Genomic DNA, 18,684 nt, shown 5'->3' with positions numbered 1-18,684 from the left:
ATATTGATACTATTCGATTCGATATCCCTACTATATAAGAATTCGATATTGATACTATTTGATTTGATTTGATTTGATATCCCTACTATGTGAGAATTTAATAATTACAATTTAATAATTACTACTTTAATATTACTGCAGTGCGTGCGACCGTACTAAGGGGTGGTGTGGTGAGATGTAATCATTGTAAAAAAACCAAAAGTCCTTTTTGTACAAATAGTCCGCCGTAGGATGGGCGATAACCGAGGTTGGCGGTTGTAGTCAGTCGGTCTTGAAGGGTTCTCACGCATTGAGTATCATTTGAAGAGGACCATTGGGATATATATCACAGACATCTGCTTTCTCTTTCCAGCAATCTATGACGCCTCAGCACTTTCTTCACTGTCCGTCATTCAATGGCAACCAAGTACGCCGTAGGACCCGTGTACACTGTAGTGCCATGTACCATGTGCTTTGTACTTGGAGAACTTGATTATTTAGGTGCTTGATGAGCGAATTTTAAGCCATTGAAATGTTGACTTAATCATGATAGCTCGACAATGTCATGATTTTTCTTAGAATAATGTTTTTTGCTTAAGATAGTTTGGCATTTAATATTCTTGTGGGACAGAGAGATTCACCTGATTTCGCGTCACGCGTTTGCCCAAACCACGATATCATCGTTGTCTGCGGCGAGACAATTTGAAATCTATTGAGATATACTCAATTGACCACATCAAAATACAGTGCGTATAGTCCAGAGTATTGACCACGTACTTGGGAGTGTATCCCAGCCTTTTTATGGTGCTTACCTCTAATATGATAGATATGCATACCTAGGTGATTCGGTCGTAATCCCGTCAGAAAGCTTTGTCCGCCTAAGCGGTCTATTCTTGGTTTTGATGTGTCGCATCGGCGTCAACACCAGCAATTGACCTCCGACAAAGCTCAATATCTGTCTGACGCTTGAGGAGATTTTACTTCGACCAATGCCCGAAATATAGTAGCCTACATCGCAGCAGTTTCGCCCTCCCTTCCCTCGGTTTTGACCTCCCTTCCAAACACTACCGAGGACTCGACATCACGAAATGACGAATCCACGAGCGGCGAAGAGGAGGAGGCTGTCCGATATACAGTCTGCAGACCGGGACGGTGATATTCAAATGCGAGATGACAGTGAGGATCTTCACTCGGTTGCATTGTCACCGACCGGCCTGGGCGAATCGCCAGCTGCTTCGAAGACATCTCGACAACAATCCTCAAGGGCCGAGCCAGATGTGGGTGAGGACACAGCCATGAATGGGACGGGGGACAACTCGGCAAACGTGGAGACTCCCTCGCGGAGTGGCCTTCGATCGAGCGGACGTCAACGGAAGCCACCGCAGAGATACGAGGAAGAAGTTCTCAGCACTCCGGCGTCAGTGAAGAGGATCAGGTCATCTGCCGGACCGTCTGAACGAACGCCACGAAGCACAAGGAGAAGTAGATTGGTGCCGGGGACGGAAGAGGCTGAGGGGGACTCACCGCAGCCTCAGAAGGGAGGACTAGCCAGAACGAGGTCTAAGAGAGCTTCCGTCAGATACGCTCCCACAGAGAAGCATGAAGATCAACCTGAGAGCCGACAACAATCGCTACAGTCTCCGACTCCAGAGGATTATCAAGATGAATTGGACGACCTTGTTACGATGCAACTACACCAAGACATCACTCACCTGGATGCGATCGAGAAAGACGACAGTACGGTCGCATCCGATCCTCTGCCCGACTATGCGGAACGCTTCCAGAGGCTTGTTCAGGGAGGTCTTAATGAAGAACTACAGCTTCTGACAAAAGTGCTTCTCGATAAGCTCAATGGAAAGCAGCTCATTCCGTTGAAAGGGCTAGAGAATGAATACACCAAGGTGCGTCAGCTCATTGAGCAGACAGTCACCGCTGGTGAAGGTAACTCAATGCTGCTCCTTGGGTCTCGTGGCTGCGGCAAAACCGCCATTGTGGAGACGATAATTTCGTCGCTGAAGAAAGAGCACATGAATGAATTTCATGTGGTTCGACTCAATGGCTTCCTACACACAGACGATCGACTTGCGCTCCGTGAGATGTGGCGCCAGCTCGGTCGTGAGACCAACACCGAAGAAGAGGCAGGCAAAGTCAGTACCTACGCCGACACGATGGCGACTCTACTTGCTCTTCTGTCACATCCAGAGGAATTGTTCGGCCCTTCTGGGAACCCGAAGGCCGTCACGGCGGCCAAGTCCATTGTCATCATTCTTGATGAGTTTGACCTGTTCGCGACTCACCCCCGACAGACCTTGCTCTACAATCTATTTGATATCGCACAAGCTCGCAAAGCTCCAATCGCTGTGCTGGGGCTTACCACGAAAGTCGATGTGACCGAGATGTTGGAAAAGCGTGTCAAGAGTCGATTCAGTCATCGATATGTCTACGTTCCACTTCCCAAAAGCTTCGAAACTTTCTCGGAAATCTGTTTTGCGGCGTTGAACTTGGAGGACAGTGGGAAACAATGCTTTCTTGACAATGTCGAACCCGGGAAGGGGAACACACTATTGGATGGGTGGAGGACATATCTACAGGTACACTCCTTTCTGGGTCGAGTTCGCTTGTCAGAAGATACTAACCCACATCTGATAGGGACTCTGGGCCGACGAATCGTTCAATCACCATCTACAGATGATATACCATCAGACAAAATCTGTCAAAGAATTCTTCGCAAGTGCCCTACTGCCGATGACTGAGTTGCACTACAGCACTTACGACTCCTCATTCGAAATTCCAACACCCAAGACCTTCAGCAACCAGGCTTTATCGTGCCCGGATCCTGCTCCCCTTCCCTTCTCTACGTCCGCGACTATCTCCGCAAGCCCGTCATCTCTTCCGCTCTCGCTCCTGCTGGCCGCGACCCGTCTGACAGCGCTGTACGACCCAGGCGTCGAAGCTGGTCAGCCTCAGAATCTAGCCCCACTTGCACTGTCCTTCCCCGCAGCATATGCGGAATATGTCCGACTGTTGACATCCGCAAAGACGTCTGCTTCGGTATCTGGTGCGACCGTCACTCCTGGTCGTGTCTGGGGCCGAGATGTGGCTCGAGAAGCGTGGGAAAAGCTAGTCAGCTGGGGTCTGATCAACCCTGTCGGCGGGGGAAGTGGGACTGCAGATGGACGGATGTTCCGGGTCGAAGTCAGCTTCGAGGAGGTGGTTGCCATGGCGGGATCTGGTGGCTCCCTAGGAAAATGGTGGCGTGAGTGACACCGTCTGCTGTCACTTGCCACGTTTGTGAAACCACCAAGCTTGATTCTTGTGTGGTGTATGGCATGGATGATAAACACGATATCACATGGCGCCATGTTGCGGGGACAGGTTGAAGCCAATCACAGGCTATCTGGGCGACATCTCATCATCGACATGGTCCAGATAATCTGCAATAATGAAACAAGTCCAACGTCCGTGCAATACAGCTCGGGAAACCCCCATGCGGCACCTGAGTATTTTTACCTCGGCGCTACTGGGATACAAGTTAGTGCCAATCTGTCTTCAGGCAGCACACTAGTCTAGACGCAGCCTCTTTGAATCGACCACTTGTACGGAGTCTCCGCAGTCTAGCCCAATGTCTATATGATGATCAGCGCGACTGTCAGCCAAAAACGTGCATGATTGCATACTATGTTCTTTGAGTGATAGTCCTGAGATCGAATAGATACTAATGATATTCCTTCTGGTTGCCCAAGGAATCTGACCAGAGTGTGCCATTCTGCTTTGTCTCAGGACGCCTTGATAACCCGACTTAGTCGTATACACCCGAGGGGTAAAGCAAGACTATGTGAAGAAGCGACGCGAAACTGGCATTAGACACCATACAGACGCAGTTGATGCTTGGTCTACGTAGGGATCGTGGCCGAACTAGGAAGGCGGATTGTACGCGGACAGGGGCCTGTCACAAATAAGCTTGTCTTCGATGATATTTTATCCTATGATCTAATCATCTATGCAATATATTTCAGCTGAAGAATGCTATCAATCTAAAACAGGGGAAGGGCGAGTCTCGCATTCGATGCCCAACGTAGTAGCACTCCGTAATCGAATTGAAACGCTGGTACGGAAGTACGTATGCGCATGGCATGGAGCCAACAGATCATCGGCAGCGGCGGCACGTTGAAGATCAACTAAGACAATCCAGGAAAGACATAGCCAGCTACCTCCGCAAAGTCCGAAGAAAGACGACTTCAAATCCCGTTTTCTCGCGGCCATCAATCACGGGAATAGTGCACGGAGTACCAGGGACGTTATATCCCCTGGCATCCGCACAGCGTCACGAGCCATACAGTCATGCTACCTATGACGAAGCTGATCTGCATTCTGCAAGAGTCGACTGGAATTGGATGTCACAGTCTCCTTGATAGCGGCCAGTCCAGGCCCAGGATTGCCCCCCCTGAATATTGCAGTCTATCGCGAATCGGACGAATCAGGATCCCGCGAAGGCAGACACTAATGCATGCAATCACAGCGGAGTGTACGGAGTTCGATGCCATGAGTACCAAGACTTTGCACCTATGCGCAAACATACTGAGTTAACCGTCGCAGTCGGGAAGTTCGGATGCTGGGAAGGAGGGTCAGCTTTCGGAGGTGTACTCTGTAGCACTTTCAAAAGAGCTGGGAATAGGTGTAGTCGCGACGCCGGAGACGAGATTGGGGAGCGAATCCGTACTTCTGAACTGTAGCTTCCGCTCCTGACGCTCCGTTGATTGCTCTCTGATAGACCCTTGTACTAGTGTGGTCGGTAACATCGATTCTTCAAGGTTTATTTAGCTCGTCTCTGACTGTAGAATGGACTTGAAGAATCAAGATGTTGACCCTGCAATTGAAACCACACAAAGCACACTTTCCAAATAATTTGAGAGAAACATTGAGGGCGAGCTTGGCGATGGTGGTTGGCAGAATAGTTGACGACGCCTGGAATGGTTCGATCAGCAGACACCTAGCCATAGTATATAATAGCTTAGGGGGCAATCTGCATGACTCAGATGTAGATTAAGTGCAGCTGAAACTATAGTCCTTGACATCTAAGCTACTAGAGGCACTGAGTGATAGATAGAGCTGCCAGTCTGTTCATTATGTGATGGTCAACCTGCGCTCTTTGCATCTTTGAGTGTGGTGCAGAGGCAAACATCGCCAAGGTCCTGCCTTCGCCTTCTGCAGGTGTCTGATGTGTATAACATCCCAGCCATGTGGACAAGAAATGAAAGTATACTAGGCCCGAATCGGTATGACGAGATGAGGCCAGTAGCGTGGTGAATGGTTGAGTGGGGCAATCGATCGGCCCAGAATTCTGATTTGCCCTCGAGGCTGTTTTCGCGTGGGTTACAAGGATCAGTGGTTTTGTTTTTCTTTCTTTCTTTTTTTTCTTTTTTTTTTTTTTTTCCCCTCTGTTTACTCAAAAATTGCTGTACACTTATCATTTTCTGAGGCCCCTCGCCCCCTTGCTTCTGCAGAAATCCAGGCGTAAGTACAACGTAAAGGCAGTTTGAGTGTCAAGACTGTGTATCAGCCGTAATCGACAATACCTACTTAACTTTGGGTGTAGTTCATCCAGACTTGCTCAATTTTTGGGACACGGAGAACTCCGTTACCCATAAGGTAGGATGATGTCAGATACAAGGTAAAATAATAGTTATACAAAAAGGATGCTATGTATGAAATCTGTCCGATGAAAATCCCCCACTCAACCTAGTTTGTTCTCGTGTTTGAGACTCTCTACCTTAGTGCCTCCCAGTATTTCCAGAATTCGGTAAGGTTCTGTTGCCGCTTTACCATGTGGATAGATTTGGTAATGGTTACATTGCATGTTGACCACGCTAGAGAGGTAGTGCCCATACCGTACAGAACTCTCCTGGTATTTCACAGTTACTGCGTGACATTGCAGAGTTTCGATTTACCGCCTTCCGGAAGATCAGCCACGTGTGTCTCCAGCCCAGTGTGTTTTCGGAGATGAGACTGATCAAAGTCCGCCAGTTTCCCTATCGTCCAACCTTATCCTTCGGCGTTGGAGACCCAATTGAGTTTGGGTCAAGTCCAAATGACCCTTGTTTTCTTTTCCCCCTTGTGTTTGCCTTCAAGGAATGGGATCCAAAACTGGACTGAAAACCGCCGATCTTCATATTATCTTATGTTTGGGCTTGTTTGATCATTACTGTGGCATTGATCGACAGATGGGGGAAACTGATACGTCAAGTCTTCAATCGCGAGGGATTTCTCCGCCATCGCAACAACCCTTGAGTCTTGTAGTATTTACGGAGATAGTTATCCTTTATCCCTTACGTTCTGCATATGACCATACATCGACTCATCACACAGTCCAACCTCTCAACGGCCTCACCACGTAAATGATGTGTGAGACATCTCGTATCGTTAAGCGAGACCTGGCGCCTCCACTTTCTTCTAATGCGTTCTGGAATCCTTCCCGAAGCCTTCTAGCGCTCCTTCCGATCCTCCTGGGGGAAGTTGTTTGGAGGACGATGGAAACTCCGAAACCAACTAGTAAATTTATATTGATTAAGTCAACCACGGTACGATCTGGTTTCACCGTTCGATATTCTATTTCGGATATTGCTTCCCTTCTCTTCCAGAAGCATCATGGAATGACGATGGCGTTCCGGCCCATGGACGACCGGAATCCGGCAAGCTCAGTGTTGTGTCCAGTGTCCACACGGGAAACTTGGCAGCGATATCTACATCCTACTACGGTACACCGCTACAAGAAAACAATGGTTCAGGGGCAAAACCAATGCTTTGGCGATGTGACAGCGAAGCAGAATCCGCGATATCCACCCATGCTGACCTGTCACTTGGGGAAGAGTCCGTTATTTACACTGTAACTTTGTAAGGTATCTGGATGGTGAACAGAAGTCAAGAACTGAAGCTATCTTTCAATGTATTAGGGTCAAAAGGCTCGCCACAGACAAGCAAGCTCAATGCCTACAGTGGTTTCGTCCATAAACACCGGGCAACTGGTAGTGCTCCTTAAGCTTGCAGGGGCTACAGATGAACGCGTTGATGAAGCCCTCAGATGGAGATACTCTAATTCCCACTTCCCCTTACAACTTGGTATAGTAGTATAGCAGAATCTGGTAATAATCAGATGAAAGTTCTTCCTAGTTCTACGGAGTCGTTCCTGCAGAAAGCATACTTATCATAAATGATATCTCCAATTCACAGAGATCGCCCGTCAACTCTATTACGCAACAAGCTCGCAAACTCAATGCTAAACCTTCGTCGAACCACGTGGTTATCATGGCCTTTTTTTGGGTTCCTCGCTATCCTGTGTAGGCTGTGTTCGATTTCCTTTGGATTCCAGTGTCCACTTCCTTGCCGTTTTTATTCCCCACCACGTCATACTAACTAGTATCATTTTTGAGGTAGGTAGAGGTTTGTTAGCAAGCATCACGCCATCACCTACCTACTGCGTATTTAAGAAGCCCCAACTCCAAGGCAAATTCCATGACCCACAAGTCCATAATCTCACCCACCGCCGTAACGACGAACTTACAAACCAGCCCCATCTGCCCCACTAGTTGGTCGAAGTTACAATCATCGTAACCGCTCTTACATGTGGGGTCTTGTTTCATGTTTTCATACATGGTACAGAGACTCTGGTGCTGCCAAACCCGTTGATTTCTGAAAAGTTGGTTACTGCTCTGTAAAGTTGGCCCGTTGTATGGGTACCTCGTAATGACATTACGGCTAAGTTGGTCATTTCACATCAATGAGCATTTGCTTTCCGAGCATCTAAAAGTTGTCGAGGTTAAGCTGCATTATGACGATACAATGGTAGTACGAAGGACCAGGAAGCTAGCTTTCTCTTTGGACTGAGCTGCAAGTAGAAAGTAAATAGTGCTCATCTGTCGCCATGCGAGATCCCTGAGCTTAAGTTTCCATGTATCCGTGCCATGCTCTCAAAGCGACGTTGGCTTCGGGAGCCTGCATATGCTGGACTGGAGACAGCGTTCCGGCGAAGTGGTCTCACTGCAGGAGCATGGGCATATGGATCATGAGTCTGACCTTCTAGACCTGTTTGACTTTGTCTAGAACATGTTCCTTGCCGATAACTGGCTTGATTTGGACGGTCTTCTTGTGAGGCTGCCAATATGCACTTAGAACCCCATTGTTGATATTTGACACTTGACAGGTCTAAAATCAGCACTATGAAGCTGTCGATATGCAGTGATTGGTAATCAACGTAGGTTTTGGACAGCAAGTTCCACACTGAGCATCCTTCTAGGATGACCCTTTGACGGCTCCTAAGGCCTTCTGTAAATTTCAGTTACTCGCATGGCCAACTTCGCAAATACAGGTCTTGTCCCTTCAACATGACTGCTCGATAGAGGAGCTTCAATGATAATAAACATCATATAGCCCAGCTTAGTATGCGGGATACAGTGGAATAATCTAGAAGCCGCACCTTCTGGCGAGGTAGTTGCTTGTTACAAGTCATCATTTCAATGGTGATAGACATAGTTGATAATGTGTGATGCTAGTATATACTAGAGTACAGAGCCTGTACTGCCGGACAGTTAATAAGTCCCTCCTCCCCGACGACGATGATCATTATAATTAATCCATTGACATACTGAGACTGTGCTGTGCCCTCATTCAACAAGACCAAGTAGATACTACAGACTCTAGACCCAGCCTTGCCAATGTCAGGTAGGCTTATCCCTGGCAAGAGTCATCTCTCGCGTGGCGTTCAAGGATCTGCGTTCATAGTAAACCATAACAAAGCAGATATATATAAATCTGGGCGTGATGCATACAGAGTACACCGACTGTTATTTTGCTAATCAACAGATGAGACGCGGAGAGTAATTCCGTCCCTTGTTCCTAAAGGATGAGTGTTAAACAACTCGCCTCACCCGTGTGCTATTTTAGTCCTGTCAATGCCATGGCTTGAGTGTATCAAAACACGGAAAAGGTAAAGATGGACTAGCAAAGGCGAAGACACATATTTGGAATGCATGCTCGGATTTCGGAAACGAGTTGCAGTCTAAGAATCCTTCCATGTGTTTGACACCTGTGTGGTAGGGGCTCGTGATCAGTCTTCGTAAAAGGGCGAGCATGAAACAGGCCAACAAGACTAATGGAGTCCTCGCTAAAGGACTAGCTTATCTGACCGCAGTTCCTTCCTGAGGTATTATTGTGACAAGTGAGACATTTCCCTGTACAGTGTACGGTCAAGAAGGACTCATTACTCAGACTCCAGGGTCCTAATGGTTGGGGTCGTCTCACCGCTGGATGTCCAGATGATATGTCATAATGTCACTGAAAAGAAGTGGGACTGGACGCCAGAGACACATTTCCAGAAGAGTCTGGTTATGCATACTATACGGAGTATGTAAATCATAGACCTGAAAACAAGATTGATCAACTCCCCCGGTTTTACAGTGGTATTGACCATTACCTATCCAACAAACATGGAGGCGCAGTTGACCATCATAATCTCTAAGCCTACAAGGGCCCCTATCAGCTACTAAACGTCGCTAAAATCATTCGATGAACGATGTGCACAAGCCCAAACTCTATCCAGAACGTATGAGGCTCATGCCTCATGGCCATGTCAGATTTACGGCGATCAGACCTGCAGGCTGCAGCTGCAGGCTGCAGTAGAGTGACAGGCGAGTCAGACTCACCCCAGGTGCCAGCATGCTGAGCAATCATGATTGCTTTGTTGGGCCTACCTACCGAGCTCTCAGGAGCTTTGACTCCAGAAAGCCACTGCCAGGGGTGTGTTTCAATCTGGGGACGTACAGCTTGCGTGGCTGTTTTAGGCTTTCTGGGATGCCTTAAACCAGTGGCTGCCGACTGCTGGATTGATGGATTATTCAACGATCCCCATTTAACAGCTTAGCCGAACCCGACGGCAATTGGCCGCTTTGACAGTGACTTTTGACAGGAGATTCAGGTTGATGATATCAACATTTCAGAGGTTTACAAACCAAACTGGTGTAAATCATAATTCGCGCTAGATGATAATAATAATAATGACTTTTACAATTGTGGCGGGCCACGCGGTAAATCTAAAAACAATATACCCACTCCCAAAAAGGTTGGTGGGACCCAAGTCAAGCATCTGGTTGATGCCATAGAGCGGTGAGTGCAGGCTACGGAGTTCATCACTTATTGTGCACTGCAGAGTATCAAGTTCACTATTGAGAATTCATGTCAATATGATAGAGTCGACTATTTGTATATTATTCCTCCACAGCTACACATCTACTTGTTGCAAGGATCCTTGACGTAGGACGACGTGTAGACAAGTACCTCGGCAAGGACAGGCAGGATATTGATCCATATCGATGAAATCGCCATATGCCAGCGCAAAATCGCCAATCACAGGATGCAGTGACTTGGACCCCTTCTCCCATTACGAGACGGACCCAACTGCAGGTCAAAACGGCCGGCCACGCCAACAAGTTAGCAACCCGCCAATCCGCCAGCGCTTCCTCCACGTGCGTCCACGTGGGACCGCTCAGATGGGTCTTACTCTTGCTCTGGCTCACGTATGGAGAAGGACAGGTAAGGAAAAGGGTGGTACTTGGATATGTCATGGAAGAATGCAAGATACACAAGATTTGGTTTGTAGGGAGAGGGTGGCTGCTATTCCCACCATTAATTGGTATCCAGAGTACGCCCCGTTCCCCTCAGCTAGTAAATACCTATCGCACAGTTTCCTCCATTTTGTCTACATCACTTTATTGGATGGCATTTGAAGGATACAGAGAGCCTGCAATAATATACGAGAATCTAACTGAGTCATTACTATCTTATTCTATTTTGACGCCTCGAGGGTGCTACTCTAGTAACTCTACAATTGCAATCAGCAAAGAAAATGGCGGAGATGATCATTCCTCAACCATGATCTTTTGGATGTGAAGGCACATCGAATGCAGAACATCACGAAGCATCTACATGTTGTATCAGCGTCAGTTTCTAGTTGTACAATAGTGTAGATGCTCAAGCGTCAACCCATCTGCACCTTACAGTTGTCTGTTTGATGGCCTGAGGCTCACTGTTGATCTGCGATAGGTAAATGCTTGGTTTGCTTGGAAGGAAATTAGATTCCACGTGGAGTGGATGGAGGACCCCTGAAACCTGAGTACCTGGCAAACCTCCGAAGTCGCAGGTTATCCAAGACCTCTGTAGTCCGTATCAGTCAAGCAGTAACTTTGTTGTCTCTATTGCCGTTAAATGTTTTTGATCGCTTCTGATCAGTGGCCACCAAACAGCCTCAATCAAAGGTCTCTCAATAATAATAGGGTGGCGAGGGATACGCTCTGTAAGTCTTATTAAGAAATCAGTCCTTGGGATTATGATTGGTGAACACACCCAGTTTTCCCGGGTTGTGTGGCTCGGGGGCTAGCCACCTGGGCTGCAGCTAGAGTAATTTTAGGCAAGAGCCTTGATTGTCAGGTTGCCTATAGGCTACTCTTATTGGCTGAATTTCAAGGGGGATTTCCTGCTGGTCTGCTAATGACTCAACAACCGCTGATCAATACTGGATCGGACCATATCCTGAATTTCCTCAGATATCGAATTTGGAAGGTGAGTGCGCTAGGCCTGTACTCTGATAAGTTGCCAGCGTAAGTGGCAGTAACTTGGCGTCCCCAGACAGTCGGCATCTATCCGCTCTTCGTTCGGTCTTGCCGGGGGAATGCCAGTGGCTACCATACAAATGTCCTGGTTGGTGAGCAATCAGGGCGCTTCGCGAGCCACGTTTTTCTTTGCCTGGAAGGATGAAGCATTTGTGACAGTGGGAAGTAAACCGAAAGAATGATTCCAAATAATACAAAGTATTTAAGCTCTGCGGAGTACGATCATACCTATATCAAGTTAGACCCAGGGTAAATCCATAAAATAGTACTTGTTTGCGCTCCTTCATAGAGTGAATTAGTTGGGAATTTGGGATATCGCTGGGGCGATCTCTGCGACACTTTCCCTAGCTTAAATTGTACTTAAATTTGTGATGATCATCCGACACTTACAGGACCTTAAAAGCAATTATATATGGCTTAAGAGTATTTGAACAAAATGGATAGATACTAAATTCGAGGATGGTACTTTCTTCTTGAACCAATATCCTTGCATCAAACAGAAAGGGATCATCGGGGTAGCAGCATAGGTGTCTGGCCATTACACTGCAAAGCAAAGCGAACGTTAATGGCAATAATAGGTACTATCACAAACAATCAAGCAGTTGTGGCTGTAAACTATTGCTTACCAGCATCCAACTCTCTTAGGTTGGTTAGCTATTGTTTGGTACATGCATACCTTGAATTACATACAGCTTACGGGAAATATCACCCTAGTCTTGACTCTGCAGGGAATGGGCTTTCCCTCCTTCCTCTGATCGCCCGAAGAAGGATGATCTATCCATCTTGTGTCCTTGGCCCACGTTGCCTGGCGCATGAAACTGTCCGCGTGCACAGTGGGGTCAAGAATGACAGGCCAAATTCTTCACGCCCCTACTCGGACAGTGGCTTTCTGTCCTGGTTCCTGCAACTGCAGGCAGGTAGGACTGAGACTCTCTAAATTATTATTACAAAGTCCTACTCGATGTCGGTTTTCCTTTAGCTATATGCTAGGTCCTAAGTTTGCTACCTGGGTATAAGCATAGTGGCCCTGTTACCCTCTTGATTTCATTCTTCTTGTTCGAAGCGGATCTCTTAACAATTACAGTCCCATTACAGCCTGACCGATACAGGTAGGTAATTGCGGAAAATAGTTTGCTACAGAAAAGGAAGCCAACCAAGCCGAGCTCCCCATCCTCTTTTTTTTTATATTTTTTTTTAATAATTTTTTTCCCTCCTCTCGGAGACATTATTCATTTTCTTTCCCACTTCCCCCCTTAAAACAAATCTCTTTGATTTCATCATTCCTTTCTTCTACGTCCCTTTCAACCATACTCCATACATCTTACTCAATTTATTTTTATTTTTATTTTTATTTCTGATTTTTTTATTTTTTTATTTTTATTTTATTTTTATTTTTAACACCGAATTTCCTCCTTCTCGTTCCCGGTTATCTTACGCTCATACCGAACATACATACATACAACAACCCCCCTCCTCGCTCTTCCTTTTCCACTTTCTTATCTGGTTCGCACTATTCAATGCCAACCATATCCTCCACTCCCCTCGACCAAGGATCTCCTCCCTCCTCTCAGCATCACCATCTTTCTTACCATTCCCATACATCTACTACATCTGTGCCGGTCTCTTCCACCCCGGCCGGCGTTCCTTCTTCCTCTATCCTTCCCCCTCTCACTTCACCCGCACCCACGACGTCCAGCACCACTACGGCGGCCAATACAACCACCACCACGACGACTAGTTTTACTAGTTCAGTGATTGGCTCAATTTCACGACGCAACCGACGGTCGTTCGCTGCATTAGCCCGTGAGAAGACCAACAACGCTCTCGCGAATATTTCGGCCATCGGAAGCACCGCCAATTCCTCGCTCCGGACCTCAGCCTCGTCGGGAAGCCTTTCTAAGCATACGCGGAAGCCATCGCAGATTAGCACCCACGAAGTTGCAGGTGTTTCGCCTCTGACCCCACCGTTATCCGACGGAAGTACGAGCAGCGATCAATCGAGCCCCGCGTGCATCGAGACCTCGGAGGTAGAATTCCAGCAGAGCTTGATCGGAAGGCGGCGCCACACTCTTCAACGCAATTCACCTATCTCAGAGGAACAGCTGGAAGCCGGATTTGCCGCACTCCCATCCAAGATGCACCAAACGTCTTCGAGACTGTTGCGTATGACGGAAGATGACCGCCCTTTTACAAAGGTATGGAAAAAAGAAAAAAGTCGGAGCTTCTGGATCAATTTCAGCATGATACACAGAATGCTCAAAAGTTTGAAGACAATGTTTGTTGACGATTTCGGCCATTTTTTTCTGTAGGATTTCATGGATCTCTTCTCAACCCTTATGGTCAGCTTGAAACTGGATTCGCATCGTGTGAGATTTACGAAATATGACCACACCTTCACATCCGAGGAAGCTATCAACAACCTCGGATCGCTCAAGTTCTCCCAATCGAACCGCATGCCTGATCCCAAGGATCCCTCTCGCATTGTGACCACGACTACGACCACCACCTTTTCTATGGCCAAGGAGATGGCTCGCTCAGTATGCCAGCGTTTCGTTGACGCTCGCTTTATTGAACCCGTTGATGGCAAAGCACTCCCGATATTCCCGCTGAAGGGCGCGTTGTTTCAGCTCACTCCGAAGGGCATCAATATCTTGCAGAGATTCTGTCAGAGAAATGGTATCACCGCTCGACACGTGATAGATGTGCTGGAATCCCCTCGCAACACGATGCAGCTGGTCAACCTGGAGCGCGACACGGAGACTGATAAACTGTCGCATGACCGGGCCACCATCGAAGTCATTTTTCGCCGCTTTGCCGGTCAGGACGGACCCAACGTGAAGAGCAGTATTTCTACCTCGGATTCGGATTCGTTGAGTGACTATTCAAACGGTCTGGTTGGGGTTAAGATGGCCAAGGAACGGAAAATCAACGACAAGATCTACATGAACACCTTCACCGGAAAGGCTGCCGTGGACTGGCTGATGGATTGTTCGACAACCATTGAACGCCGGGAAACCGTCCTCATTGCGGAGCTTTTCGTCAAATACGGCCTGATCACAATGCTTCAAGAAGACAAGGGATATCCTCAGCCAGATGCGTCCATTGTCGTCTTCCAGCCATCCAAGTACGCTATTTACGGTATCACGGAGCGGGGTCAGCGGGTTTGCGGTTGGATCGCGCGCGACAAGTCCCGCGAAACGTTCTATGACAACCGTGGTATGCCAAAAGACTCGAACAACGCTCGTTTGAACCACATTCTTCATGATCCTGCTCTGCGACTGCTGTTCCGTGAATTCCTGCGTTTCTCTCTATGCGAAGAAAACCTGTCGTTTTACCTCGATGTCTCGGAATTTACTGCTGCTTACCACAAGGCGGAGAAAATGGGTGCATTCAAGAAGGCCGACGCTGTCCGCGAGACGCTGGCTGCGGCATACGGTAAGCCACTCTTTATTGGGGTTCTGATTGGTTATTTGATCTTTGCTCACGTTCTTCCAGGTCTTTACAATGCTTTCCTTGCCCCTGGTTCTCCTTGCGAGCTCAATATCGATCACGCACTGCGCAACAGCTTAGCGAGCCGTATGACAAAGGCTGTAGGTGATGATGAGTCTATGTTCAAAAGCCTTCAGGAGGTTGTGCAGTTGTTTGAGATGGCTCAAACATCCGTTTTCAAGTTAATGTCTAGTGTAAGTTCTTTTTCTTCCGATAACAGCTTGGTCAATCACAGTTCGCTGATGAGGATCAGGACTCTGTTCCCAAGTTCCTACGTGATCCGAAGTATGCCGTTGTCCTGCAGGAGCATGATGTCGACTTGATCGGTGCCCCAAGGGCTTACTCACCCACTCCGGCCCCCATTCCAGAGCGCTCGATGAGTCGTTCGGCACGCCCTTGAACCGTGAGGAGGGAATACGTTCTGCGATCTTCATGAGCGCGAAGTCCTTGTAGGGGATGACTGCAGCTCTGCCAACGTTCTCTTAACGTTCTCGAGACACACGGGGTGTGATATCGTCCACGGTCCAGCACGCAAACTTTTATTGGACTGGTCAAGGAGACTACTACGGCTTTTGAAGTCTCCATATGATTTTGGCACGATTGAATCCCGCCGCTCCCACAGTATGGGAGCATCGAGGATGAAGGCCCGTTGATACGCCTCGAATTTTCTCACCTCATTGTCCGTTACGCGCCTCCGACTCGGAGTAACTCCGCCCTACTCCATATAAATTTTTTCTTTTTCATTTCACCGACGCTTGATACACGGTTGAGCTCAACAACAGCTCACGTTTTATGATAATCTTCATTTGTAATCAAGTCATCACGACGGATGAAAGATGTTACGATCTATGGATCATGTGATAGAGAATGGCCGGAACTGGGGTGTTTATAATATGTTTTTCCTTTGTTCGACCCTCGCATATTGAAGAGGAGACTGAACCCCGACAGTTTTCCAGCATTAGAAAGGCGTTTTGTCCATTTACATCTGCCTGCATGCATGGCCGCACAGCCTGATATCATTTTCTTTCAGTTTCCATTGTTTCAGCATATTCCACCTGAAGAGAGATCATGTACATGTCTAAGTATTCTCTTTCCTGCATCCAGTTTTCCTTCGACGCTTCTGTGATACATTTCAACCTATCAGCGAGTGTATTCCATCTAGTCACAGACAATACATAAAATATTGGGAATATGAATATTTCTTTCACGTCGCCGGTAGCCATTCGGGGGAGATTTCTCCATGCTTAAGGTAGATCGGAATACCATTGAATCATCTGTGCCCGGAGCTGCGCCCAGTCGAATCAGAATGTATCATGTCTAGCAAAAGACCACTCACTCAACGCCAAAGAGATTCGATGTAAAGAGAATATGAACAGCAGTAGAAATGGAATGATATCAAAGTGACAAATCGTTTGAACGCCTGCAACACGCCTTTTCCTGCTATACGAGAAAGGATCAAAGTTAAAAAGCGAATAGAGGATACATGGGGCGGGTCCCAATCTTGTCTTGTGCTTTCAGCAGCTGCCGCGCACAAAGAAGCATTTCGTACGCTTCTGATTCGCGAACCGAGCATTGCAAATGCGGTCAGAGGAGACTAGACTAGATCTTGCCAGATCTGCAGATTGCTGCGAAAATGGAATACTATAATGCTGATTTAGACAAGAGGGTTACGCGTTAGGGTTGGAAGGAACCAGAAATCGACGGGTCCCATCATTTCGTCGACCCGGCTCCCCACCCTCTCGCTTTCATGCCCTCTTCGATAGCCGTCCAGATATTCTCGACGACTTCGCGATCGCGCCAGCGGCCGGCGCCATGGACGCCGCCTTTCTCGTCCCATCGCTCGACGGCGAAGCTCTGCACGCCGCGGCCCCAGCCGCGGACTTCGCGGGGGACGTCTTCACCGCGCCAGCCGACGTAGATGCCTGTGGCGTGCTTGAAGAGTTCCGGTGGGGAGGTCCACTTGTACGACTTGAACTGCCAGGTTTGGCCCGTCGTGAATACGGCAACGAGGCGGTTCCAGTAGTCCGGGCGGAAGTTGGCGGTACTGTCGACGAGGATGAAGCGGGTGGGTTTCTTGGAGGCTGCTCCGGGCTGGGAAGCCCCGACCGGACGAGAGGTGGAGGTGGAGCCGGCTTCTGAGCGGAGGGGGCGGTAGATGTAGAGAAGGTTGTTGGAGGAGCTGGGCATGGCGAGGGTGGGATGGTCGGGGGGCACGAAGACGCCGTCCTGCAGGAAGGAGCGGACGTTGGACATGCGGATGAGAGACGAGGCGGAGGGGGAGAGGAGGATGATCGGGTCTTGGTTCTTGGAGCTGCCGCTCTTTCGGGGCTGGGTGAGTCCCGCGGACGGGGCGGGCACGACGGGCTGCGGCTTACTTCCAGGCTTCGCGCCGGGAGGGTATTGTCCTGTTCGTGAGCGGTTGCGTCCGAGGAAGGTCTCTGCTGCTTTGCGAACGTGTGAGAAGTCCTAAATTTCCCGTTAGCATTGCCCTTCATTGATCTGTCTTTCCAGTCGCCGGGGGGCAGAACTCACGGTAGGCTTGATCCCCCGTAAGACACTATTCCGATCGCCCATCTTTCGTTCTCCATTGTAGATCTCCTGTAATCTGGGATCAATGGCCTTCGGCGCCCGTCCACCTGGAGCAGCTACAGCCGCCTGAGCACCACCAGGAACCGCAGAAGCAGCACCTGCGGCCCCGGGAGCGATCGCAGCAGACGCGTCCGCCGGAGCCACAGAGGGTGCGGCGGCGGCGGCACCCTCAAGGGGCTTGATGTACTCGCTCTCATCCGAGGCACCTTCCAGCCAAGTGATGAGATCCAGCCGCTCAACGAAGACCAGATTCTGCACCTTCTCCTCTGGCTCGCCTTCCTTGCGCTCCTTTTGCTTCAGCGACTCGTTCAATTCCTGCGCCGAGGCGATGTACTCGGGGATTGCGACGTCTTTCTTCTGCCAAGCGAAGAAGATGCTGCGGAGATCGACGGCGGAGTCTGACGAGGCGGAGACGAAGCGCGTCGGCGCCGTCAGCGGAATGGTCTGTGGAATTGGCTGGCGGAAGTACAGATGGGTAGCCTTGGCCAGATCCTCGGTCGCATTCTCATCCAAGAGATCGGAGGTGGTGGTTGGCGTGGGAAGACTACCGGCTGCGATCGCACGGCGAAGCGCAAGGAGCGGATCGTGGAGGGAAGGGTCGACGGAAGCCATGATAGACGGCAGAGACACTGATCAAAGACGATTACGGAAATGTTTTGAACAGCCTCTGAAGCCCAGGCGGGTATAGAAGGTGGTTGTGTTGAAGAGAGCTGCTGGGCTTCGGAAGAGTTGTTGCAAGCTGGATGAGAGCAAGAGACCCGAGTAAGTCACGTGATTTGATACCGGTGTCGACAGTCCACTAGATACAGCTCAACAACAGAAGAAATGATCGCAAACGAGACCCTTGCACTTCCATCGAGTGCAGAATAGACTAATATAGTGTCACATCCAACTCATGCCCCATGCCCCATGGCCCCGGGAAGCTGTCACAGCAGTAAACAAAATTAAAGCACCATAATCTGTAATAGCT

At 48.7% G+C, this 18,684-nt stretch overlaps 3 protein-coding genes across 3 annotated transcripts; 2 read left to right on the top strand and 1 right to left on the bottom strand.

The window, feature by feature from the left end:
• Positions 1-1,067: 1,067 nt before the first annotated feature.
• On the top strand, positions 1,068-3,243 carry Aspvir_000722 (origin recognition complex subunit 4; the record flags this gene model as incomplete). The annotated part of the gene is made up of 2 exons (XM_043265856.1): positions 1,068-2,570; positions 2,629-3,243. 2 exons carry the CDS (start codon positions 1,068-1,070, stop codon positions 3,241-3,243), a joined length of 2,118 nt encoding a protein of 705 aa, XP_043121791.1.
• A 9,910-nt stretch (positions 3,244-13,153) lies between these two features.
• On the top strand, positions 13,154-15,525 carry flbA (developmental regulator FlbA; the record flags this gene model as incomplete). The annotated part of the gene is made up of 4 exons (XM_043265855.1): positions 13,154-13,831; positions 13,946-15,071; positions 15,132-15,319; positions 15,379-15,525. 4 exons carry the CDS (start codon positions 13,154-13,156, stop codon positions 15,523-15,525), a joined length of 2,139 nt encoding a protein of 712 aa, XP_043121790.1.
• A 1,310-nt stretch (positions 15,526-16,835) lies between these two features.
• Aspvir_000720 (CDC73 C-terminal domain-containing protein) lies at positions 16,836-18,326 on the bottom strand (the record flags this gene model as incomplete). The annotated part of the gene is made up of 2 exons (XM_043265854.1): positions 16,836-17,591; positions 17,658-18,326. The coding sequence occupies 2 exons, from the start codon at positions 18,324-18,326 to the stop codon at positions 16,836-16,838; spliced, it is 1,425 nt and encodes a 474-aa protein (XP_043121789.1).
• Positions 18,327-18,684: the final 358 nt, after the last annotated feature.

The sequence above is a fragment of the Aspergillus viridinutans genome, assembly GCF_018404265.1.
Source record: "Aspergillus viridinutans IFM 47045 DNA, scaffold_1, whole genome shotgun sequence".
NCBI lineage: Eukaryota > Fungi > Ascomycota > Eurotiomycetes > Eurotiales > Aspergillaceae > Aspergillus > Aspergillus viridinutans.
This window is presented reverse-complemented; position numbering and strand designations above follow the sequence as displayed.